We start from the raw sequence: 26544 nt of genomic DNA, 5'->3' as shown, positions 1-26544 counted from the left end.
GGCATTGCTTGGGAGTAGAGTGTGTAAGAAACTGATCTATGAGTCTAGCAGAATGTCATTAGGAGTCATTTTGTTGCTACATTCCTTTCATAGACCCGTAGTGTTTGGTTTTACCCTAAGTCCCTGGGCTATCTAGTCTTTGGTTCTTGGACACACAAGCAGTGTGAGTTATGGGTTCTATCTTATGGAGTGGGCCTTAAATCAAATCAGATCTGGTTAGCCACTCCCACAAGCTTCTTGCCACTTTTGTACCAAAATGTCCTGTGAGCTGATCACCACTATAGATGGAAGGGTGTGTAACTGGGTTGGTTTTCTCCTTTGAGAGTTCCAGAGTACCTTCCAGTACCGGGAACATTAGTCAGAAGGGGTGAGGGCTCTATGTAGCACCAGCTCAGCTTCTCCATGTCCTGAGAGTTATGTGGGTGTTGTCTTCAGCAACAGCGCTGTGCTGTCCATTTGTGGAGAGCAACAAATAGCCTGGGTTGCTTTGCAGTTCATGTGGGACCCCTCTAGATAACAACTCGAACAGACGTAACCTTCCTGCAACTGGAGTCTTCATTGGGTTATGAGAGATGTCTAGTTAGGGCTCTGTCCTCCCTGTTATTTGGCCTTTATATGTGTATCTATTTTAAGAAGCTTTTGCTCTATTAGGCTTCCATACTGCTCCTCAAATGGAGTCATATTATGACTTCCAGTTTTGTTTTTGTGGATTTCCTGCGTGTGTGAACATGTGTGTCTCTGTATCTATTAGGTGTTACTCAGGCTTTTTCTTTGCTTTTTTCTTCTGTTTGTTTGTTGTGTCCTGTTCCAATTTGTTTGTTTCTGTTTTCTCACTGTACTTTATTATTATTCCTTAGGTGTCAGTTTGTTTTCTAACAAGAGACAGAAAAGTTATGCAGCCAGTGGAAAGAGAAGGTGAGGGGGAACTGGGAGGAACAGGGGAAAAAAATGGAATAGGGAAAACCATAATCAGAATATAGTGTATAAAAATCTATTTTCAGTAATAGGAAAAATGATTAAGTTAGAATTTAAAAAGAAAGTATAGCCAATCAGAAGATCCCTTTGACTCATTCCTACACCACACTGAGACAGACATCTCCACTTACAGAGACCCAGGCCCACCCCAGTGGCTTACATAGGAGGGTAGGAGGTGGCATTCTTCACGAAGCTCCAGGGCTCTGCAGGCTGTGGAGGAGCAAACCTCAGGGATCCAAGAGGAGGCTTGGCAAAGGGGACTCCCAGGAAGACAGCCACAGGCTGTGTGAATCCTTCTAAGCTGACATACTTCCCCAGGACTTTGCCATGAATGGTGTTCACCACAGGTAGTGAGGATGGGTGCCCTGGAAGACATGGAGAAGTAAAAGAACACATCAGAGACACAAGACAAATTCCATGCTTTTTCGCTTTGCTTTTAGGTCACCAGTCCTACTAAGATGTCTTTCCTGCCAAGTATGTGTGTTAAAATGCCTATAGGAAGTAGTGTTACTATTTTGTGTGACTCCAAAACATCTATACTAGAATGCTATTGTATAATTAGGGGAAAGAATTATGGAGAAATCTGGAGGCATTTCAATACTGGAAGGTGTCAGTGACAGTCACATAGTTATCCATCTGAAAATGAGAGAACACATCATGAATGTATGTACGCTAGGGGACCAGTGTGGAAAAAAGAGAGAGATTAAAAGCTTAAACACAGGAAAAAGCTAATGTGAGATTGAGAACCATAGCAGGAGAAGAGAGGACACGGCCTTAGAGAAGCCAGGGAGAAGGGGAGTGTGCCCAGAGTTCTGATAAGAAGGGTAAAGTCTGAGCGGAAATCACTAGGTGTGACATCTATGTTAACTCAAGATCATTTGCCATGCAATTGAGGTATGTAGAAACTAGATTGTCCCAAGTAGAAAGGCGGGCATATGAGACAGGAGGCATTAATGGGGCTACAGAAGCTGCCAGTTATGTAATGTGGGTATGTACGTATTGACCACCTAGTATATGACATATACATTCCTAATCTTTTACAGTCTTCCTCCCCAAAGCCTTGATAGATAGGGGCTATCAAGGGCATGCTCTAGATGAGGAATCAGGAATGGCAAGCAGCCTGGATGAACTTCCTGAAGATGGAAATGAGGTGGTCATTGCCAGGGAAAACAGCAGCACAGGAATGTCTGACTCCAAATTTGAATCCCTTCTCATTCTGCTTCACACTCTGCTCCCAGCCTCTCAAAATGTCACACAGCCAGAGAGAAGAGAAAGTCTAGGCATGTCAGTACTGCCACTGCCCTTAATGGGGAAGCACTGTGGTAGATTCTGCAGCTAGAGACAGAGCTGGGTATGATTCCAGGAGACCTTGGGCTGGTACATTCCCCCTGGAAAACTCAGTCCCCCTCCATGGAATGGCAAAGATGCGTACCAAAGCCCCACATTGGACCCCTGAACTGACTGTGAATGTGATTTCTATACCTGTTGCTTTGACATTTGAAGCTCTTGTTATTGGGGTGAATGACACACTCTTGGGGTCCAACCACTCCAGAGCTCACTCCAGACATATGCTCATCTCAGTCTCCTACCCTGGGCTACCACTGACCTGTCTTGATCACTTGAAACTAGGTACCCGAAAACCAGAAGACACAGCTTCTACATCCCCAAACCCCCTGAAATAACCCTAATTAGCCAAGCCAGTTCCACTGTTCTCTGCTTCCTTTCTTTTTTCTAGGGTAAACCATGACAAAGACCTTTGCTACCAGCTTCCACTCTGTCTCAACCTTCTAACTGACCCCAGTGCTTTCCTCCCATTCTGCCACATTGGTGTGCCCCTTTTCTCGGTGATAAATCATCTTTTCAGTGGCCAGCTGCTGTTGGTATGATTTTCCATGTCAAATTATCTGTGAGCATACTGCATTTTAAACCAGTCCTTTTCTACATCTCCTCTAGAGCAGGCTACATCGTGGGCTGCTATGGGCATAACCACTCATTTCACTTTCATGCAGTTAAATGAGGAAGATGCTGTTGGCATCTCTATTTTAGAAACAGGGGAGTCTGGGCGCTACAAAATGCAATACCTTACCCAAGAACTCACAGCTCCAGACACAGAGCTAAGATGCACCCCTGCATTTTGCTACTACTGTTTATGTTTTCAATATTTTGGTTAGCCATTTCTCCATTCCACGATGAGACCTAGACTAAGAATAGGAGGCAAATTACTAATTCCTCCTGCAGAGGCAGGAGGTTATCTATGTCCTCCTCTGGCTCTGATCTGGAGTTGAGGGTCTTAGAATGTTTGTGCCCCTCTGTCTGTAGGAGACTTAAACAGAACAGATGAACACCTTAGAGAAGCTGGGCCTGTTTTGTCATTTTCCACATGCACCTCCATAAACCTGTACCCAAGACGAAGAATTTCAAATGTGCACCTCGTACCTTCATCCAAGAGTACTCACCCTGAGTCATGCAAGCAGTGAGAGAGATCAGGACCAAAGCACAGAGCCACATCATGGAAGAGCAGTGACTCGGGTCCAGTGAGGAGTCTGGTGCTTGGAGGGAATGCCCTGATCCTGCCCCACAGCTATACACAAATCACTGAAATCCTGCCCACTCAGCCAATTTGCATAAGACAACGAGATGAAATTCCTCGAACAAGAGCTCTCCGGGTGTCTAGTGGGAGCTCTAAGCCACGCCCACCTAGAGTTTACTCTCTCTTGTTTGCACAGTCATTGCCCAACTCCCAGATAACAGAGGCCCAAAGACTTCTTGCATAAGGTTTCTCTGTGACATTCAAATCTCGGCGTTCTGTGAGCCTCCTAGAGGCAGAAACTAGCATAGCAGGCAGGTGCCTTCAGGAAGAGGGTAGCTTTGATCTGGCATCCCCTGAAAAGGATAGGAGATTTTAGAACAACCCAAGGCCTTCAAAAATTTCAGCTCCAAGATAAATGGTTTCACCCTCCTGAGCCTGTGTTTCCTAGAGTTCTAAGGTCTTGTGCTTGGAAGCAATCTTAAACACAATCTCATCTCCCTTATTGTCTGAATTGCCTTTAATATTCCTGCCAAGAGCTCCTGTGTAGCACACCACCTTGTGAGAGAATGCACTACCTTGTAGATAGAACAGGCATTTGGGGATGGACTGCTTCCACAGTGAACCAACTCCATCCCTACATATTCTAATCACTGTCCATCCAATTGTCTGTCTGTTCATAATTAAGCATGTGCTAAAATGTCTGGCATTTCCTTCCATAGGAAAGACACTGGGAAAGCAAAAACTACAGCTAGCTGTTGACGTATGTTTATGATGATGTAGGTTTATGATGCTCATAAACCTGTGAGTGTAGTCTTCTTGGGCAGAAGATTGAACCTTTCCCCCTTTGCCCAGGTAGCAGTGAAAACAAATCAAGAAACACAGCATTGGTTCTAATGTTCTGACTGTTAAGCACAAGTTTCTTGCTAAGAGTTCTACAGTGTCTTTTGAAGGATGGTTTTCAAGTGATGGCTTTCATTAAGGCATTTTCTTAGGTGTGTCATTACAGTTTTTTCTTATTCCCCTGCACACTCTGTACCTCTTGCCCCACCCCATCATTCTTGTTAGTTTTCTTGTTTTTCCCAGCTAGTTCCCTCTTCTGCTTTCATACCACATGTATTGAATCATCCTGCCTCCCTGAAGGTCTCTTCATTAGTCAGTGTGTCGTTTCCCCAAACATTAGCAACAAATCTATCATATGACCCTTGGATATATAAATTCCTGTATAGCCAAAATATTCTATTTTCTACTATAAAGACACATCTTCATTCATGTTCATAGTTGCTTTATTCACAATACCTGGGATGTGGAAACAGCTTATATGCCCATAGGTTGATGAGAAGATCATGAAAATGTGGTACTTATATACAATGGAATTTTATTCAGCTATAAAAATATGAAATTACAAAATTTTTAGGTAAATGAATGGAGCAGGAAATAGTCATTCTAAGTGAGGTAACCCAGATTCAGAAAGATAACTGTCACATGTTGTCACTCATATGTATATCTTAGTGTCAACATTTTAGATTTCTGTGTTTAACTTGAACTACTTACAGAATTCAGAAAACTAGAAAAGTATCATTGGTGGGAGAGAGAAGGAAGATCTTAATGGGAGAGGAGATACTAAAACACAGGTAATATGGATTGGGGAACAGGAACAATGGCGGGATTAAGTGGGGAGAAGGATGAGAGGATAGGGTAGAGGAAGGATTGGGAGTAGGGCCAATTAATACCAAAGATTTTTTAAAAAAGTAGAATAAATATTTTATGAGCATATATTCATATAAAATATATTAATTGGAGTTACCCTACATAGAGAATAGTACTCCTCCCAGAAACAATAAGTTTACCAAATAAAAACCCAATACCAGGTAGGAGATTCCCACACTCAAGTTGTTAGTCAAGAGTGTCTGGGAGAACCCCCAAAACAGTAAAGGCTCCTGCCACTGCTCTGATAGCCCAACATAAATTTACAGTGAGACCCTGAAGCTGAAGACACTACATCCTTTGGTCACAAGGCATAGAGAAATCAAGTTGGTACTAAGCAGGAAGCTCCCCCTCTACTGGCTTGTGTTCATGGTACTAGAAAGGTGGTGGGTAGGCTGCTGGGATGGGGGGATTCACGAATAGTCTTATCCAGTTGTGAACCCTGTGAGCTATAATAATGACTCATAGATTGAATAGTGGCACAAATGTTATAGGTGTTACCAACTGCTTTCTAATTGGATTTAATGTCTGCTTGACAGGAGGAAACTTACACCTGATACTCCAAATATGACCAAGAACCCATGATTGGGGAGCTCATAGGTCCCAAGGGTGAACCTATTTGTGGTGGTTTGGAAGAAAATGTCCCCCAAAGGGAGTGGCACTATTAGGAGGTGTGGCCTTGTTGGAGGAAATGTGTCACTGCGGGGGCAGGCTTTATGGTCTCTTTTTCTCTAGCTTCCCTCAGTGTGACAGGCAGTCAACTTCCTGTTGCTTGCAATCCATAGCACTCTCAGCTCCAGCACCACATCTGCCTACATGCTATCATGTTCCCCTTCGTGATCATAATGGACTGAACCTCTGAAACTGTAAGTGAGCTACCCTCAATTAATTGTTTTCTTTGTAAGAGTTGCCATGGCCATGGTGTCTCCTCACAGCAATAGTAAACCCTAACTAAGACACTATTACTGCTGGAGGGTTGGCACATGCCTTTAATCCTAGCACTGAGGAGGCAGAGGCAGAGGCAGATAGATCTCTGAGTTCTAGACCAGCCTAGTCTAGAGAGAGAGAGAGAGAGAGAGAGAGAGAGAGAGAGAGAGACAGAGAGAGAGAGAGACAGAGAGACAGAGACAGAGAGACAGAGACAGAGAGACAGAGAGATCCAGGACAGCCAGGGCTACACAGAGAAACCCTGTCTCAAAAAAAGGACACAATTACAATTATCTGATAAATGGAAGTAATATCAAACTGCCTTCTAAATTTGTATCTTTTCTTTGAGGATTGTTCATTTTTATTTTGTGTGTATAAGGTTTTTTGGTTTGGGTTTTTTTTTTTTTTTTTTTTTTTTTTTTTTGCCTGAATGAATTTCTGTGCATCACAGGTCTGCAGTGCCTATGGAGGTCAGAAGAGGACCTGACTTCTCTGGAACTAAAGTTACAGTGTTTTGTCACTATGTGGTTGCTGGGAACTGAACACAGGTTCTTTTCTAGATCAACAAGTGCAATGTACAGAGAGCATGTGTCAGGTGGGGTGCTCAGGCACAAATGGGCATCTGTATCACCCTCCTCCCCCACAGCTCAGAGAACACTGTGCAGGAAGGAGAGGAAGGATTGTAGAGCTAGAGTTCAGGGAGAACTGGAGCAAAACCATGTCTTCTCGCCATGACAGGACCAAGGCACTCAAGATCTCACAGTAGCTGAACTTGCCTGTACAACACCAAAGCCAGTCAACATTCTAGCACAGGGGGGGGGGAGTCATGAGCCCCCACCACTCACTTAGGCCCTTTTGAGAGTGTTTGATTGCTAGAGTAGAAAGAGTCAGTTCCTTTAAGGGTGTGGCCACTGGTAGACTGACTCTACTCCAGTGGATGGCCCCACAACCAGTGTGGAACCCAAACCTTAATTGTCTCCTTACTGGCAGGTACTCCTGTGCTGTGTGCTTTGCGTATAGGTTCCTCCCAGGAGTTCTGGGGAGTTTTTAACGCCTTTGAGTGGTGGTGGCTTCATCCTGCTATGAACATCCAAAGAATATTCTGGGAAAGAGGGCTGTCAGTCACAGTTGATGTCCCATGCCTCCACCACCACCACCCCCTTGCAGGTATGGCTGGTGACATATGGAAGAAATTACTGTTGTAAGCTCCATGACCATGCCAGAGTAGATAGCATTTTCTGGGATGTTTTATTTACTTCCGTTTGTTATAGGAAGAAACTGGAAAGAGGTTTTAGACTAGGTCTTACAAGGAATCCTTTGTGACCTCAGTCATTCTCTCCACTAGACTTCTGAAAGTAAACTAGATCTGTCCCTGAGGACAAACTGTTCCAAATGGGCAATAAAACCCACATACCAAATTGAAAACAAATAGATTTTTCTAGATGTAAAAGGGCCCATATTTCACTTTTGAAATGTGGAAGATTGATCAGAATCTGAACTGTGGACATTTTTAATATAATGAATGTGAATAGAGTACGGTACAGAGGACCCAGGCTTCCAAAATAGATCCACCCTCCCTTTCTTTCTTTTTCTTTAATTAAAAATAGGTTATTTTCATACAATGTACTCTGATTATGGTTTCCTCCTCACACCCCCCAGTACTCCCAGTTCCTCCCTAACTATGGGAGGGTAGAATTTTCAAGCTCTTCTCTTCATTTGCAACATTTTTTAACAAAGCTATAATGAAAAATATGCCCCCCCTTTTTTGCTTTCTCCAGTGGGTACAGAATTCTGTTTATTCATGAATATAAACCTGTTAGGTGCCTTGTGTCTGAACTCCAGAAACACTTTGTATCACAGTCTTGCTACAGGTCCACAAACTTAACTGTGATCACCTGACAGACATCCACAGAGAAAAGCCTACAATGGGTATAAACACTTCCTTGAGCTTGTGGTTCGTAGGAGTTTTATACTCTTGTTAAAGCTGCACATGGTGCACATCACTTTAAAATCTTTAGCCTTCCTCACATTCATTAAAACATTTGCACCTAAAAGTAGGAACTGAGCCAATATTCAGAGATCTCCATAAGTGTAACATTGTAATCAGAACAGCTGTGATTCCCTACCAAAATCCAGCTGTTGATATTCCTCCTGGGTGGTCCTCACCAGAGTCTAGTCACTCTGTTTGCTATCCCATGCCTGTTGTGTATTATTCTGCCTGAGCTTTATGTCACCTCACAGTGTGCTGGAGTAAATACAGGGTGGACAGGTTAGCCGAGCCTGGGACTCCATCTCAGCAATTACTGGTAGTTGTCACCCATGCTCAGGTAGGACTTTTCATGGTGCAGCTACTTTCTCAGTAAACTGGTAAGAAATCCCCACTCATGTAAGTAAGGCCAATAAACACATTGGTTCAGCAAGCCGGACTCAGCTGGGATTATTCTTTTACTCCGTCATTCCTGCCCTTTCCGGAGTGAGTGGGCCTTCGTTCATGTGTCCCCAGGAAAAAGTAGCACAACAACATCTCATCTGTCTCTCCCAGATGTACTCCCCACCCCCCATGCTAGTTTCCTTTATGATTCAGGAAAGTCAATCATCTATTCACCCACTGAGGAGGTGGCATTCCATGATGTTGGATCTCTCTCCATACTTCCTTCTCAGACGCACAGACATTCATCTTGATTCAAGGACACAGACTCTTGTTTGATTTACAAAGTTATGATTTGCACTGTTGTAAAAAAAAAAAAAACAAAACTGAGAGCACAAAGACCAAGATTTTCCTCTTATCGTCTGTACAATATATCAAGTTGTTTATACAATCAACAGAAAGATGCCTTGTTTTGTACAGCAAACAAACAAGCCAACAAGCAAAAAGTCTTTGAGGAACACCTCTTTCTTGGTTCCAGGCTCTCAAATCTGGCTGGGCCTCTTGATTAGAGCTCAACATGTTCCCTCTGGGTTGGACTCTCTGCTGCATCCTTGGTCCTGAGCTCAATCCAAAAGGCCACTTCCTTGTCTTTCAGCTTATAGGCTACCTGTGTTGGGACTCCAATCTGCAGGTAGCCTTCCTTCTGGTCATATTCTGGCCAATGGGGCAGCCCTTCCCCATTAGGATTCCTGTGAGCAGAATAAAAAGAGAAATTCTTCAAATCAACTATGCTGTCCCAGTGGTGCTTGGACATGTGTAAGGATGCCCTGGCTTATTTTATGCAGAGAAACCAGTAACCTTCCATAGATGGACAGCCTGTTCATTTTAAGAACATTCATGTTTTGGTTTGGTTATTAAATTTTCCTCATGTGATGCAGGCTGATACTAAGCTGGGCATAAGTGGAAACTTTAGGAAGTGGGGTGTGATTGGAGGAAGCAGGTCCCTGAAGGCCTGGCCTTGAATAGTACTCAGACTCTACCTTGATGTTCTGCCTCATCACAGGCCCCAAATTAAAAGTCCAAGTGTAACTCAGAGCCCAAATAATCTCTCATCCTTTGAGTTGATTGAAAGCTAATACATGAAATTGCTACTGAGCTGCTGGACATTATCTAACTAATCCAGTGATATAGATCAGAAGGCTTTTTAATTGGTTTGTGAAGGAGTTTGGAAACATTTGATGAGTGTGCTGCAGACTAGCCAGAATGCAGTTAGTAAGGCTTACAGGAGAGCCCAGTGGGAGCTAATGGGTAAAAGGATAGAGAAGTCAATCTTCTGCTTACTCACACGGGATGCAGCCTCTATAGGCAACTATATTGGAAGCAATCCAATAGAACTTATCTATACTTTGAAATGAAATTATCTATATTTTATCCATTCCCTGAAATTTTATGAGAGGCTGAGTTCAAAGTTGATGTACTATTTAACTAGTGGAAGAAATTTTAGAAAGCATGGTATTCAGGCAGTAGGAATGGTATTTTCTGCTGATTGTAATCTCTTTACACTAAGATTTAGGAGAAAAAACTCATAGGATAAAGGCTTGAAATTCAGAGTTTTGCCAAACAAGGAGCATGCTTCAAGTTGTGTACAAGGACGGTTCTGTTGCTTGAGTGGGTAGTGCTCTGGGATCAAGTCTGTTGTGTGTAAGAGTTACTCTAAGGATAACTTAAGGAGCCACAAACCACCCCATCCTAGGCTTTCAGTATAAAGTTATTTTGAAGAATTTGCTTTGAGAAGCCAGCACTAGGGACTTCTGTCCCCCACAAAGTGGCCTAAGGAAGTGATTCTCTTGAATGTATTTTCCCACATTCAGAGAGCTGCTACAGCTCAGATTTTACAGAGCCCCGGCAAATCTCAGGCCATTGTTGCATCTCTGCATTGTCTATGTGGTGCTGGTTTTATAAGCATGCAGACAGAATACAAGAGTTACAGAGTCATCAAGGCTTCTACCTGATTTCAAATGAAGGTTTGGGAGGCCAGCAAGTGGGATGAAGGTTTGAAGTCCCTGCTAGCAAGACTGAGAGCATGATGCATGACACTATGAGAGTGAAGCTCATGTTGCTATGGAGACCCTAATAAATTAGAACTGGCAGGGCCAGAAACATTTGCTTAGGAAAGATTCAGACCATAAGAACAGCCAGCTCCAGAGAGGTCCTGGAAGTGAAGACAGCAAGACCATAGAGTAGAAGTTTCCCAAGTCTTTCAGGACCTATGTCTACCAACAGACTCCTGGATGTTGGACATACAGCTTCAGCAAAGTACAAGATTTTTCTCTTGTACTTTGGACTTGCTTTGGTACAATTCCTTGATGCCACTTTCCTGTTTTACCATTCATGATAGGAATGTGTGGAATTTTTCATTGTATCTTGGAAATGTTACTGTTCTGTTACAATGGAGACTCAAAACTAAGAGTTTCTGTAAGACTGAGGAAGTCATTGACTTGGACTTCTAATTAGTATTGGAAATATTGAGGTGGTGTGATACACATGAGCCTCTGGAGGTCATAGGTTATAATTTAGAGCTTAAATATTCCTCCAAAAATGTATGTGCTGGTCATAATTCCCATCTGATGGTGATATTGGGAGTTGATGGAAAATTTAAGAGTGTCCACTAGTTAGAGGAAGTTGGTCATAGGGAACATGCCCATGAGGAGTATATTGGAACCTTGGCTTTATCCCTTATATCTACTTCCTTATCACTCTTATGTCTACTTTCTGATTAACAGGGCCATAGAGCTTTGATCTACCCTATTTCCCACCACAATGTTCTGTATTGACATAAGATCAGAGTGAACAGCCAAGTGCCCAAGAATTGAAACCTCTGATCTGTGAGCCAAATTTCACAATCAATTCTTCCAATTGAACTGTCTCACAGATATTGTCACATCTACAAAACTGACTAACTCTGGCCTCATTATAAGAGTGCTGTGGTCATAGGGAAAAGAGGTAGACCACTCAAGCTTCAGAAAGCACTCATTCTCAAAAGCTATGAGCCTTCGCACCATAGCTTCAAACCTAGTCCAACACTGAAACCAGCCTCACCCATTTCGAGCAAAGTTGGCCCAGAGTTTCATCACCATCTTGCTGAAGTTGATTTCCTCTTCTGAGGCACCCCCTGTGGAGGAAAAAGGAAGATGCTTTAACTATGTGAGACTTGGTTTACAAGGCAGAGCAGCAGCAGCAGCACAGGAAGCCTGTAAGAAATAGTCTTTTGTCTGGCCATACTGCCCTCAGTGCATCTGATCTCTTCTGATCTCAGAAGCTAAGTGTGTTTGGGCCTGGTCAGTATTTGGATAGGAGAAATGAAGAATCTTGGCCCTTATCACATACTTATTGAGTCCAAATCTAACTTTTATGAAGATCCTGCTTGAGCAAGCTCACACTTTTAAAGTTCAAATGACTTTATTCCATAAGCTGTCTGCCTTTATCTTCCATGTTCAGCTGCCTGGTGCTTTCCCCTTGGGTACAATGACAATAGCTGGTTACCTATGACTTAGCAGGGTTGGAGGCTTTTTGATCTGTTATCACTCTCTTATCCTCACACCTTTGCACAGACTCTGAAAATGATCAGAACTATAAGAGGCTGAGGAGTTGTACAGCTTAGACAGCCCCAGAGACATTGGTGCATGGTAAGAGATCACTACTTACACGCAGCTGCTGAGAAATAAGGTACTGAAGACCTCTGTGAAAGCTTCCCTTAAATATCATATAATTAAAAATATCTAAGTCTATGATATATTTTAGATATATAGGTAGATAGAGAGAAATGCAATAGGCCTTGTTAAGGTTAGCAAAATTTTTAAATTTCCTCTCCTGTTCCAATAGGTTCTCACAGGAAGAAAATCAAACCACGGCATTCTTGCCCTAAGCAGGGCCTATATGCGACCCATCAGATCTTTTCTGGTGTCACAAGTCAGGATTCTGAGGATGATTATGGCTAGAGCTGTGCAAACACAATCATCTTTGTGTGTGCTGAAGGAGAACATGGCTGGAAACTGTCCTATAGCTAAGCCCTGTTACAGAGCATCGGGAAAGTCAGTTTATAAGGAGAAACTTGCTCAAGGCCAGCAAGCCAAAACCCAAACCCAGGGCTCATACCACCCAAGGACACAGCCAGCACAGACTTTACCTTTTAAAAATGGGGCTCCCCATACAGAGAAGAGATCATCACCGTGGTCTCCTTTCAAGGTCTTGGGTCTCTTGTCTGATACAAAGCTTGGCCGATACTGAAACTCATACACGTAGGTGGGGGCTCCAGCATCTGAGGAGACATGGATTCATGCACAGTTCACAATACCAGACACACACCCTAGGCCCTGCATTTGAATATACTCCTCATCTGTAGAGGAGAGAAAGATAGTTTTAAGAAAGGTATGACTTGCTTAGGGCTGCACAGCTGGTTGATGTGGAATTAGGAATTGAACCAGGTGTTTATTGAATGAACAATTAATGTATCCCCAAATGCAATAAATATATGGGATGTGTGTTAATGATGACATGGTTGTACCTGGTTTCAAAGACAGTCCTGAACCTCACAGTTGTCTTTCATCTAGCCTGGCTTTGAGCATTCCTAGGGATTTTCTCAGCTCTACAGAGCAGGCTGAAGAAAACCCAGGCTGCCTCTCTGAAAATTATGGTAATTAGATTTTTTTTTTAAAAATCTATGCAGAAACTGGAGGTTTCATAGTTCATACCCAGCTGTGTGCTTGGCCCAAGTATAAGATCATAATGGGAGAAAATAATAATAAAACAGAAGTGCCAAGGCGAGATGGACTGGAGTCTCTGTCAACCTCTCTCCCCATCTCCTCTGCCTTCCACACTCACCGACAAAGCCTTCCACACTCACGGACAAGCCTTCCACACTCACGGACAAGCCTTCCACACTCACGGACAAGCCTTTCACACTCACTGGCAAAGCCCTGTAGGTGAGCCAAGATGCCACTTTTTTATAGCATCAGTAGAGCCACCAAACCTTGCGCCTTATGTACCAGCCCATGGAGCCCCAGCACAGAGCCTCATAACTGTGCCCTGGTCACAGCAGTGCTTGGGTGGCCACAGAGGACTGACTTAAAGACAGCAAGGGTGAGCATGTCAGCCTGGGGGAGAAATCATACAACTTTGCCCCCAGGGCTATAAAAGGATTGAAATTTGCAGAAAAAGTAAAAATCAAAACAAAAATAAAATGTATAATTATATCCTACTGTTTTATAGGCTATGTATTTTATATAGATACACATTTATATATATATACATGTATGTGCAAACCTTTATATATTTATAATTCCATTTTACCATACATGTTATAATATACACATTTGAAATAATTTTGTGTATATTTAATACACTGTTGTCATTATTTCACATCATAATATATCCACTGACAAAACTTTTTAATGACATATGTCCCCCCAGCATAGGATGAGGAATAATCAATCACCTTTGACATCTTCCCTTACTGTAACATTGACAACCCTGTAATTCTGAAAGCCATTTATGGAATAAATGCTTCAAGATAAATAGAACTTGCTGGAAAGAGGGTTTGCTCTTATCTTGCCCACTTGGTAATTTTAGAAGAGATCTCAGACCCCAGCTATGCAGCAGAGATCTTTTGTGAACAAAAGAATATATTTTACATAACATACTCCCCAAGATATTTTTATTACTTTTTTGCTGAACCTCTGATATTTCTAAGCTTCTTATAATCACTATGTGATATTTGGAAGGAAATTAAGACACACATTTTAATAGTTACAAGTTGTAACAATAAGAAAATCAAAGACAATGGGGTGCTGTCTCCATGATGGACATTTGAATAAGACAGCTTGCAGAGTTAAGAAAACGGAAGGAGGACAGAGGGTTTATTTCCAGAGATTGCGACTGAAAATGCTCCCTTCTGGGATAGGTTCCCGGCATTAGGTCAGGAAGCACAGCAGCCTCCAGCTGATTTTAGCCAAGACACAAAACAATCACAGCATTAACAGTGAAAGAAAGGAAACCCCAGGAACATCAGAGATGAGAACTTCACAATCAAGGAGGTGCCAAACCTACATCCAATGTCTTACGGGAAATTCCAGGGTCTGCGAGAGCAGGTGATACAGGCAGTGTGCTGGAGGAAAGTGACCCCAGGCTGGAGGCCTGTGCTCAGGAAAAGGGCCTTTCAGAAGTGAGGGAGACACAGCAGCTTTCCCCAATAGAAGCTGCGGAACTCACTGCCTTTTGACCTGCCTCACAGGAGTGGCTAAAGCGGGTCTTTTAAACTAAAGCGCCAAGAAAGCTCATAAGACATCAAAGCCATAGGTGTGAAGCAAGCCACAGACAGGACACTAGAATTGTAGTTGAAATGTGGGCACAATTTTATCCTGTGTGGTGCAAAAGGTCAATAGAAATTAATTAAACCAATATTTATAAATGAGACAAATTAATCAACTAGAATTACAATAAATTATGCTGTCTGTCCAGATGATATAAATTCTGATATCAGAAACATGAAGAAAGTATGTGTTGAGAAACAGAGATGTAGAGTTCTTATACTTAAAGTCACACTGTTATTGGCTAAATATAGATGATGTCTCAGGAAATAAAGAGCTTGTTACCAAGGCTGAAGACTTGAGTTCAGTTTCTAAAACCTGTGTGTTTATCATCTGTAGGAGTTTTCTAATGGAGTCTTTAAGGCCTTTGTATACAGAATCTTATCACCATAAGGACACTGCCTCCTTCCTCTCCTATTTGTATCCCCCTTATCTCCATCATTTGTCTATTGCTTTAGCTAAGACTTCAACTACTGTGTTGAACAATGGGAGAGGGGACATACTTGACTTGTTCCCTTTAGTGGAAATGCTTTGAATTTCTCTCTATTTAGAATAATGTTGGCTGTGGGCTTCCTAAATACCACCTTTATCATTTTGATATATGTCCTCTGTATTCTCTCCAGGACTTTTTTCATGAATGGATGGTGGATTTTTGTCAATGGCCTTTTCTGCATCTAATGAGATGATCATGTGGTTTCTGTCTTTTAGTCTATTTATGTGGTGGATTGTGTTTTTTCATTTGTATATGTTGAATTATCCCAGCATCATAATAGACTACTGCAGACAAATATATGCACAAGTATTAGATAACTGAAAGAAATGTGTCATTTAAGGGGACTTACATGTACCTGGTGCACTAGGAGAGTGTTTAAGATGGTTAACACCATCATCGATGTCAATGATAAGTTCTGTTGGCTATGGTAAGCCCTCCTTCTGTCAGTTTTCCTGTCAATAAGCAAATATGGTGAAGGAGGAGCATCTCGACTCTCTAGTGTACAATTGTTGGGGTCTCCTTTGCTGTCCTGGCTCCTTTTGACTAAAGGACTGTCAGTCAGCCAGCTGAAGAACCCTTATGCCATCATCAACCCACTTGAAAACTCCACAGACTCTTTGAGACAATCATACAAGGAAGACAGCCGAGAGCCCTGGCTACTGAGGGTACAGCATCACCAGGACAGTTTGAAATAACGTGTACCAGACATTTTGCTCTCATAAACCTTAGTGAACTCGAGATGACCCTATGGCAATTTGCACCTAGGTCAGAGGAGCAGCAGTTCTCTTGGCCATCTAGCAGATGGCCACGGTGCCTAGTGGTAAAGACACAAGACCTCTTGGTGTAAATACCCCTTCTCTGGTATTGTAGGTTGTCCAGGATTACTTGGTGATGCGCCTGAGAGATACTGGTCTATGCTCCCTCCTCTGGTACTAAAACATCAGGCCTAGTGTGAGGCTCTGGAGGACTCTCCTCTTGCCTAATTCAGTCATAAAGGCAGTGCTACAGCCCGGAGGGGGTGACAATGGACAGCAGCAGCAATGGCAGAGACCGTAGAGCTGTTGACAGGCCGAGCTGCTGAAGCAGAAGCAGCTAAACAGCTTGAGAACAGCCAAGCCAGGAAGATAGTGGAAGAAGAGACAGCAGGAGATGGTGGGGAACCTGGACTGAGGAAGGACAGAGGCAGGAAGGCGCTAGCAAAGGAAGACTGCAGACGGAAGATTTCTGCAAAGGCTATGGAGTCCTTTGGGCCCAGGGTTCCAGACCCTGAACCCAGACCAAGAGCTGTGACACTGACCAGTATTAAGGACTAAGGAACTTTACGCTCTTGGGGCTACACAAGAGCTGTATCACTGGTTGCTGTTAAAGACTGAGCAATTTGGATGCCTATACCCACTGGCTTACTGCTTTTGCAGAAGCTTCAGTGACAGCAGCAAAAGACTGGGGAATCCTGGCTTCCTGGGCCTACACAGGAGCTGACCCATTTGCAGGACTAAGTACTGTATGTGTTTCATGTTTTCCAGTAGTGCATGGCTGTAAGACGAGAGGATGCCCGCTGCTGTTGACCCCACCTGTCTATACCCACAGGCCACCAAACACAGCTGCCAGAGACCAGTGCTTGGAGAGTTTATCCTTGATTAATATCTGGACAGAGCAAAGCACCCCTGATCAGCACTAAAACAGTTAAGTAACTGCCCTAACAAACCAAATTGTGATAGAAACAAGAAGAAATCGTCAATCTGAACAGATCAGTGTAGAATAAGAAGACTGTAACAGTAACTAGAAGTCCTCCATCGATGAAAAAATCAGGTGAATACAATTTCACAGATAAACAGAACCACAAATTAAAGGGAAAAGCTTTTGGTACTAATCCTTAGACTCTTCCCTAATATCTATAAAATTCTCTTATTGAGATCATCATTAACCTGATGCTAAAACAGGACAGGGATACTACAAGCAAATAAAATTACAGCCCAATATCCTTCATGATCATAGACATGAAAATCTTCAACAACATTTTACCAAGTATGATTCAGCAACATATTAAAAGTGCAATTCTTGGGTCTATAAAGATAGCTCAGTGGGCAGATCATCAGGCTGGCCTCCAAGTCACTTTCTCATCTCTCTAGAGAGCTTGCTGGCATCGCCTCCTAGATTACATTGCATGTGAATCTTTTCCTCACAGATACTTGCTGGCAGAAGCAATACTAAATATTGCAAGCCATAGGGAACCAGCCTTCGAGACCCGACCCTCAGCAGACTTTCTGTTTATGCTAGAGATCTGTCTGGTAAGTTCATGTTCCCATCCCATTCTCAAGACTCACCTCTGTGATTACGAGCCACAATTACAGATGGGACACCAAACATGACATCTCCCATCAAGTCCAGGAACAGGTCTTTCTTTTTGACAAGGTCGTCTGTCCCTCCTAAATACTTCTCAGTAGCCGCAGGAATCAGATTCTCAGTGATGTTCTAAAATGGATCAGAAAGTAACCACCTAACCTGTTACAATGGGGCCTCTTGAGGTGGTTACCATGGATTCATTGATTCTGAGCCACATGAGTTCTGTGCCAAATTCCTCTAGGTTTGGGGGTGAGTGGACAAGAGGGCAACTTTTCGAGGACAGTATGTCCCAGGGAAGCCTAATATAAACTCTCTAGGTTCATTCATTTTTAATAGATTTTACATTTAATTTTGGAGGTTAGGCATCTTAGTAATATATCATTTTTTGTCCCACTGGCTTCAGTGGCAAAAGTCTATATGACTAAAGCCACCTAATGGCTTAGGAAATGCTTTCCAGTGGGTGATTCTCCAGCTCTATGCTGAAAGAAAGGTGCTTTTCTCTACACACACATATACACACCCTGGGTTCTCAAGGGAAAAGCAATTTTTGCTATCTTCCCTTGCTCTCTGGGAAAAGGCACCTTTGGCATCCAATAAATTAACTTCAAAAAAAAGTATTCCTGGGAAATGGAATAAAAAAGTTGTAAGATTTGCAGTTACATAACTTCTCTTTAGCTTTACGGGGATCTGCAAATCACAGCAACCTATGTGCCCGAAGAGCAGAGAACCCAAGATCTGTAGTCACCAATGGTGGCCCCTTCTTCTCTATCTCCTCATAGCAACTTATATAAGTCTTATGCCACCAGTCCCTGCCTCCATCCTATTTGGTTTACTAACTTAAAAACAATTTTCTTTTTCCCCCAAGAACTTGCCTACAGTCACCAGCAGGAAGGTGTTGGGTTACAAATCACAAATGTGAGTTTCTTATAAGGATTTTAAACTGGGAAACACAGAAATCTGGAGCTGAGTTCAACATCTAAGGACATTTCATCCACTGAATAAGTGTGTGTTTCAGGAAAAACATACAAACTTTTTTGTTTCTCAGCCAATTTCCATGACTCCCTCAACTCTTACAAAAATGGGGTAGGCCTGCCACAGGAGGAAGGCAGCTGTCTTCTGGTCCAGTGTGTCTTCAGAGAGTGGAAAGCCCTGAAACTGTTAAAGAAGTGTAAATAAATAGTCATGAATTATGGGGAAATGACAAGAATCAAAACAGTCGAACAATCAAATCAATACAGAAGGAAATTTATTTACTGGGTCTTCCTAGGTGTGAGATTTCATGTTTGAAAAAATAACCAATGAAACAAATGAGCAGTACTAAGATGTGTGTGTTTATAAATACCCCAATATATAGTGTATGTGTGTGTGTGTGTGTGTGTGTGTGTGTGTGTGTGTTTACATATATTTGTATATAACACATAACACAATTATCCAAATAGTGAAGTAGTATCTAGGTCAGAAGAATATACAAGTCAGAGTACAGGGCAGAGGACTCAAGCCCTTGCCCACAGTCTCAGATGACCAAGGAAGCCCAAGTCAGCCAAGTGGCTGTACACCTTCTATGACCCCTGAAGTTCTCCAACAAAGCAGCTGTAGAACCATCCGTATGTCCACACCTTGTTCAAACCTCTGCAATCAGAGACTTGACCCTACTCCAGCAGCTAACGGCCATGCCCTGGCATGGCACCAGCTCAGGACACTCAGTGGAAGCTGCTCTGTTTTTCAGCCTAAACTTGGTGATGGGCAGATTGGCCCTCGAGCCTTCTTTTTGAGAGTTAAAGAGCTTGCAGTTACCAGTCCTTTCTCTGTCCTAGGAGTTAATAATTTCTTGCTAGAAATGTTTTCTCCAGACTTGAGTAAAACTTTGCTTTTGACATTTGAAAATGTTTAGAAAAACAAAAGTCCGAGAAAGATAATGCTTGATTTCTTTTGTGGCTACCGTCGAAGACAATGGACTCGCTTTGGTGAGAGTCTTATTTCAACTTAAACTTCCAGTCCTGATGAGAGAGCATGAACTGAATTCAATGGCTTGTGCCAGACTCACAACTCACGTCACTCCTTGAGTCCCCAGCCTTGAAACCCCTCTAGATACCGGAGTCAGGGACCCAAACTCAGGTCACGCCTACTCTTTTCCATATCTCAGTCATGCCAATTGGATTTCTTTGTGTCTGACTTTATCTATGACATATTAAGAAGTCAATCCTGCTTAGATTTCAGAACTAACTCAATGAATTATCTCTGACTCTTGGTCATGGGGCACTTCAGAACATCTGTGGAGGTAGATCTACCAGGCCCAAGAGTTCAACTCCAAGGCAGAAGCTGCTGATCTCCAACTTGCCTCTGTATTCCATTTCCTTCTTCTTAGATGTCTTTGGTTGCTCCATCTGCACAGGTTTTATCTCTGGCCCTTACAGCATATAAATGTCAGGACTCCTTAAGGAAAGGTAATGTTTTGGAAGAGGGGTTTCCAGGACTAAGATTCCCTGAGGATAGTTGAGCTTTCTGGATAATGTTGCCATGGAAATACCCACTCATGGCAATGGGGACATCTGTTCTGATCTCAAAGAAAGCTGAAGAAGAAGGAAGGCAGCAGGAGGGTCATCATGGTTGGGACTATGAGTACACTTGTGTAAGAGGCATGTGTGTGTACAATGTTCTCACCATTGGAATGATCCAGCCAAATTCTTGCTTGTTGATGCCTACCATGTAGGGTACAGTATTGAAGCTCTTCTCTGCCAGGATCTCTTCTGGTGCCTTTGGCAGCACCACTCCATCGATCACGGTGGGCAGAAAGGGATAGCTCTGGGAAGATGGAAATGCAATGTTTGTGACTGAACTGCCCAGGCCTGATTGAGATGTGTATACCACCCTTGCAAGGCTCAGGGAACATTGTGGAAGATGTGGCAGGAAGTATATAATTATTGGAAGACATAGAAGGCTTGTGAAACCACCTTCTCCAGACAGCAATTTCTATTAATAATTTATAACCCTCACTGGACCCACACAAGGCAGGCTCTATCAATACCAAGTTAAGGAAATGAGATGGCCTAACAGGGTCCTACCCTTTAACTCTGCATTATTGACTGTTAATAGACTCTAGTGAGGAGGAGCCAGTGTCTTGTATACAAACTGATGAACCCACCAGTATCCAAGAGTTAGTTCTAAATCCATGATCACATGGACAGCCCTGGATAATCTAAGTGGGTTGCAAAATAAAACAAATAGTTATAAATATAAGAGAGAGATTTGTGGGAAGAAAAGGAACTGGTAGGTTGTAAAGAGATTGGAGATAAAAGTGGTTGGTATGTATCATGTGCATGTACAGAATTCAAAATTGTTTAAAAACAAATTCACATTATTCATTTTTGTCGGAAAATACAATAATAAAACTTAATACTTTGTATGCTAATTTAAGAAAATTATAACTGCCTCACCACACCATCCCTATCCCTATATACCCCACATGCCTGGATCCAGCTTGAGGAACCATACTTAGTGCTCTAAACCTAGCCAACTATCCATGGCTATAGAGGTCACAGACCTTAGGGGAGAACCTGCTGCTGATGTTTTTCTAAACAGTTATCCATTTACACAGAGGTGAGTGTTGTTCTTACCCCTTATCAGAGAAGCTTCCTTTTACAGTAAACAGAGGTCATTGCAGAGTATAATTGCCTGTCCCCATTCAGTATATCTACAGTTCAACACCTATCCCAAGAGTCAGAGAAAAAGAAGCAGAAAGATTGTAAGAGCTGGAGGATCAGTGTGTGTGTGTGTGTGTGTGTGTGTCTGTGTGTGTGTGTGTGTGTGTGCTGTACACAATATGCAATACTGATTCTAGAAGATGAGATCATGAACTGAAGAAGAATTGGAGAGAGAGAGGACGAGGCGTAGGAGAGGGGATAGAAATGGTATAAATACAGTATATTCATGTACAAAAGTCTAAAAAAATTAATCTCATAAAAGGCTATTTTAAAAACCAGCAAATTACTGTTCTTAAAGTTACCACTAAATAGACCTAAAGGAAGACACTTGTGAGTTTGTGAGTGTGAGCAAGAAGACAAAGTATTTCTTCTTGGAGCTCAGATGGAACCTGGGCAACACCTGCTTTACATATATTGTGAAGATAACCAGAATACTGTCAAGAGTGATGATTTAGGGTTCCAGAGATATTTTACTAAATAAGTGAGTTCTCAAACACAGAATCCATGATTACAGACATGGATATGGTAGATAACATCCATCTATGCATATCTAAATTTGTACTGTTAAAAAATATAATTAGCCTTAAGAAGACATCAAACTTATCACTCAAGGTGACCAAACTGTGACTTGTTGGAGGTGAGGACCAAACCCTTTTTCAACAGGCTGACAATGAAGACCAGGACCTGTGGACAATTATTCCTGCCATAGGAAAACTGTGCAGTGTGTGAAGCCATCGTGGGTGCAGACAACAGAAGCAGCTCCTCTGAAGGAAGACACGTGCTGGCCACACAGAGCAGTTGTAGATGCCCTCGGTAAATGAACCTTTCCCAACAATGAGCAAGGCACGACCTCATGGACAAAGAATCACTGTGCAGGTCCATTTCCGAGACTTTCAAATAGTCCTGATTTGGAGGAATGCTTAAGGACAGGATCCAGGGAGTAAAGGGTGGAGCATATTGTCTGTACAACGTCTGGAACATCTGTGACACTCAGCAATGATTTTTAGAATCAACTCCATGAAGGAGTGTCCACTTAAAATAAAGGTCAGGATTTTAAGATGGCAGATCTCTCTTTTTTTCATAAGAGTAAGTCTGGTGACATCAAGGGACATGGGGATGAGAAGGGAAAATACTAAAGTGATGGACATGAACACAGAGGGAAAATCCAGGTGGAACTGCATCCAAGAGGCGGTCCCCCAGTAGTAACTGTGACACCCTGAGCACTTGCTAGTGTCCCCTGGGATTCTGTTGGCTGCACTGTGGTGCTGTGTGTATTACCTGCTTGGGTGAGACAAGTCATGGGCTTCCTTACTTTGATTTTTTTTTCACACACCAACAGTAAGTCCTGCTCAGATAGTCCTTCACAGTTTGTAGATCCAAAACAATGTATTGCCACCTCACCGCCCATGCCCTGGCATAATATGGATACTATAAAAATGCAGGGCCTGGTTGTCACACAATGGCCTCCCAGCTGGTTTTCCCTGTCCCTTTCCTACAGTCTAGTATGCTATAGTCAGAGACATTAGTAAACCCACTGCTAGAGCTGTCTTTGTAGTTCTCCAAAGAGCTCCCCTTCCAGGCTGAATCACAGTCCAAGCCGTTCATTGGCTGACTCAACTTCCTGCTACTACTACCCACCTAGTCTCAGGTCTGCTCATTCCTAATTGTTCCTCCTCAAGCATGCTAGCCTTCTTCAGCAGACCCCTTCTGAGGCTCTTTTCTCTGCCTGGAACACTTCATCCCCTAGGTTTCTAAATGGCTGACTTCTTTCTCTTCTCTAGAGCTCCTCAAAGAGGCCACCAACTGTTAAGTCACCCCCTGACCCTATTGTTGACATCAAACCTCTGTGCAGCTCTTCATCCCCCACTGTCTTTATTTTGACTCTATCCATGGAAATATAAACCATATAGTTTACTTTTTTCCCCTATTTTGGTAATACTAGAAGTTTCTAGGAAAACAGATCCTGTCTGTTTTGTTCTCATGTCCCAATTCCTAAATCACAGTCTACTATAAGTAGACTTTTCTGAATGTTGAAAGAATCCTATTTCTTTCTCATAGGACCTTTCAGAGGAGTGCTGGGAGCCCCGTGGAGGAAGCAGAGGGGGTGGGACTGCAGATGGTGCAGAACTAATCTCCTGGATGGTGCTGGGAGGTGGGAGAGTAGGAAGGATGAGATGGAGGGCACTGTTGGAGTTTCCTGGCTGGTGAGAAGAGGATGGTGTCCTCAGCACTAAGATCAAAGTCTCCTTCTATAGATGCAACTGCCTTGTTAAATAAGAAACACAGAGCCCATGCAGAGATGAAAGCCCAAGAGGTCAGAGTAATAGCTAAGTGCTAAAATCCTTACCCTTCACTGCCGCTCCTGTCCTTCCTTCCGCAAGAGACCTCCTTCCTGTGTCTCTGTCTTTTTATAGACTTTCTGTTCTGCCTTATCATTGGTTGTAAACCCAACCACATGACCTCCTTGTCACTGCCCATCATCTATACAGACCTCCAGGTCTTCTATGGTTGGTATTGAGATTAAAGGCATGTGTCTCAATGCTGGTGGTATCCTTGATTGAGATTAAAGGCGTGTGCTATCACTGCCAGACTTCTGCTTTGCTATGGCTTGCTATTAGCTCTGACCCCCAGGCAACTTTATTTATTAACATACAAATAAAATCACATTTCAGTACAAATAAAATATCACCATATCCTTTGTCACAGTGTATCAGCCCTGTGTCCTCTCAGGAGACCTGTGTTCCCTCCTCACTGATGCATCTCAGTCTCCTGAACATGGAAGGTTCTGGTGCATCCTACTCCTACCAGATCATTTTTTAAAGCAGAGAAATCTCACTTAGAAGGGGATAGGTGACTCTGGTCCAGCAGGATAGGACACCGAGTTGCTGAGTGGGAGCACTGGACTAGGAATCAGGTCCTCCTGCCCGGTCCTCCTGGCTATGCTTCACAAGTAACTTTCCCTCTCTAGACCCTAGCAGTGAACACACAGATACTAGTTCTGTTCTACAAATGAGAATTGTTCCTTAATTTTAAGACTCAGTACCTATATTTCCGAAAGCAAAGGACTTTACCTCTCTGGGGTCTCCATGAAGGTCAACAGAGGCAAATTTCTGTGGAAATAAAGGCAGAGAAATTGGGTAAAAAAACTTCTTTGTTCAAAGCTGATCCTTTGAATTTGGCCCTAGAGATAATAAGTTCTTTCTCCTGATTCTTCCTTGGTTAGGTCCAAGGTAAAGGGAACCTTATACTAGGTCTGTAATGGTCAGCTTTAATTGTCAATTTGGTACTTTGAGGAGAGTCTCAATGGGGTGGAGTCTACACTGAGTTGGGATGTGGGTTTGTCTATAAGAAAGTGTCCTAAGAAATTTAACTGGTGTAGAAATATCCAGACTACTGTAGAGGGCACCATTCCCTAGGCAGGTAGTCCTGTATAAAATTGTATAGCTCAGCCCAAGCAAGCAAGAGAGCATTTATCTATGCATTTATCTCTGCTCTCGACTAAAAATGTGATGTGACTAGCTGCTTCAATCACCTGCCATTATGTCTTCTTCACAATGATGGACTATAACCAGGAATTGTAAGCTAAAATAAACTCTCCCTTAAGTTTATCAGGATATTTTAATCATAGAACCAGATATGAAATGGGTCAGGGTCCTCTTGGCAGGGCACAGAGGATCCAGATGATGTGGGGGTAGTGACAGCCAAGGGACAGGCTTTGGGACCATTCAAGGTCATAGGATCTCTGGAACGATGTCTGCTGCCAATTCCTGTGCTCCTAATCTGAACTCTTCTTACTGGCGACAACACCCTAATGTCTCCTCTGCGGAGTGGTGGAATTAGGTCAAGGCAGTGTGGGAAGCATACAGAGGTCAGGTGGGGGATAAGGCTACAGTTGGGATAGACCAGCAGGAAGCCCCTCCACCACTTTGCCTCTTTCCTCATTCCTGCTTCATGAATTCAAGAAACTAGACATGATCTGGAACATCATGTCCCTCAGTATGAGGAACAGTTAAGGAAGATTCCAGATTCCAACTATATCATACCTCTTCACTTTTCAGGTACAACCCACAAGATCCCTTGTGTGGTTTGATGCTGTACCATGTCTTCCCAGGTGGTGTTTGGGCATCTAACCTGCCCCCCACCACCACAGTTTACTTCTATGTAAGTCAGAAATCTTGGCTAAACCATGTCAGTCCACCAGAGTCTACAGTAAGCCTACTGTTTAAATTAAGGGAAAATGCCTTCTAAGCAGATAGGGTATGAATATGGAGTGCTGAAAAAAGAAAAGAACAGAAAACTGAGTAATAGAGTTGATTCATTCCCAAGTATCTGAAGAACATCTGGATATAACCATGGGCTAGACAATTTGTTCCAGAACATTTCAATTGCCGAAGGATTCTGTGACAATGCATTCCTTTTTCTGTTCAAGAGACACTGAAGAGCATTCTCATCTGGGATCAGAAAACTGACACCTCCAAAATCACTGGAACTCATTGTAACCCATGCTTTTCTTTATTGTAAGGATGACAATGATAACATGACTATCCTCTAGCTAACTGGGTTCACTTGCACAGGGGAAGCAACCACTACAGTGTCTCCATTGCACATTGTAGTCTCACCATCCAAGAGTGTGCTGTATGTATGTGCACACTCATGCATATGAGTAAGTGTGCATGCATGCTGGGACCAATAGATAATCAAGTATTTGTACAAGATCCTAAAACTTATAGCATGTTCTCGAATATTGGGTTCTCTTGGTTTCTTCAAAGTCACCAGCTATTCCTGTACAAGCTGAGTCCTCCTGTGCCACATGGAGAGTGGCTGCAATAGTTGCCTTTTCCCTGAGTATCAGAAAATAGTCTTCTCTTAATTATTATAACATCTAACCTAAGCCTGACAGTGAAAGCCTTATGTCCACATTGGCTCAATCCCTGGACAAGCAGAAACAGCACAGTGCCAAGGGACTTCTGTGGCATCTAGAGGAATCCTACAGACCTTTGTTTTGAAGGTCTGCATGAAGGCATATAGATACAGGTTGACTGGATGATTAATAGAGATGAGACAGACTGAAGATAGAAGAGTTAAACATTTGAAATGGATACCTACTAGATTAATGAAAAATAATTAACAGAATTGGT

General features: G+C 42.7%; 2 protein-coding genes across 3 annotated transcripts in view; both read right to left on the bottom strand.

Annotated features, from left to right (window-relative positions):
• Window positions 1–3597, bottom strand: part of LOC102906842 (liver carboxylesterase 1-like) — a 34809-nt gene extending 31212 nt beyond the window's left edge. Inside the window, 2 exon segments of the mRNA XM_076571698.1 lie at window positions 1136–1340; window positions 3432–3597. Coding sequence (XP_076427813.1) covers window positions 1136–1340; window positions 3432–3486 — 260 coding nt within the window. The 5' untranslated portion in view covers window positions 3487–3597.
• Window positions 3598–8818: 5221 nt separating this feature from the next.
• The window catches only part of LOC102907148 (liver carboxylesterase 1-like), a 32244-nt gene continuing 14518 nt past the window's right edge, over window positions 8819–26544 (bottom strand). For both annotated transcript variants that reach the window (XM_006985197.4, XM_006985196.4), the window contains exons 8-14: window positions 24478–24516; window positions 20367–20507; window positions 18780–18860; window positions 17687–17834; window positions 12691–12822; window positions 11604–11676; window positions 8819–9253 (exon numbers count right to left, since the gene is read on the bottom strand). In XM_006985197.4, the coding sequence (XP_006985259.3) occupies window positions 9070–9253; window positions 11604–11676; window positions 12691–12822; window positions 17687–17834; window positions 18780–18860; window positions 20367–20507; window positions 24478–24516 (798 nt within the window). In that variant the 3' untranslated portion in view covers window positions 8819–9069. The remainder of the gene's footprint in view (window positions 9254–11603; window positions 11677–12690; window positions 12823–17686; window positions 17835–18779; window positions 18861–20366; window positions 20508–24477; window positions 24517–26544) is intronic.

Source organism: Peromyscus maniculatus, chromosome 5 (genome assembly GCF_049852395.1).
Source record: "Peromyscus maniculatus bairdii isolate BWxNUB_F1_BW_parent chromosome 5, HU_Pman_BW_mat_3.1, whole genome shotgun sequence".
NCBI lineage: Eukaryota > Metazoa > Chordata > Mammalia > Rodentia > Cricetidae > Peromyscus > Peromyscus maniculatus.
The sequence above is the reverse complement of the archived record's forward strand: the minus strand, read 5'-3'. Positions and strand labels throughout refer to the sequence as shown.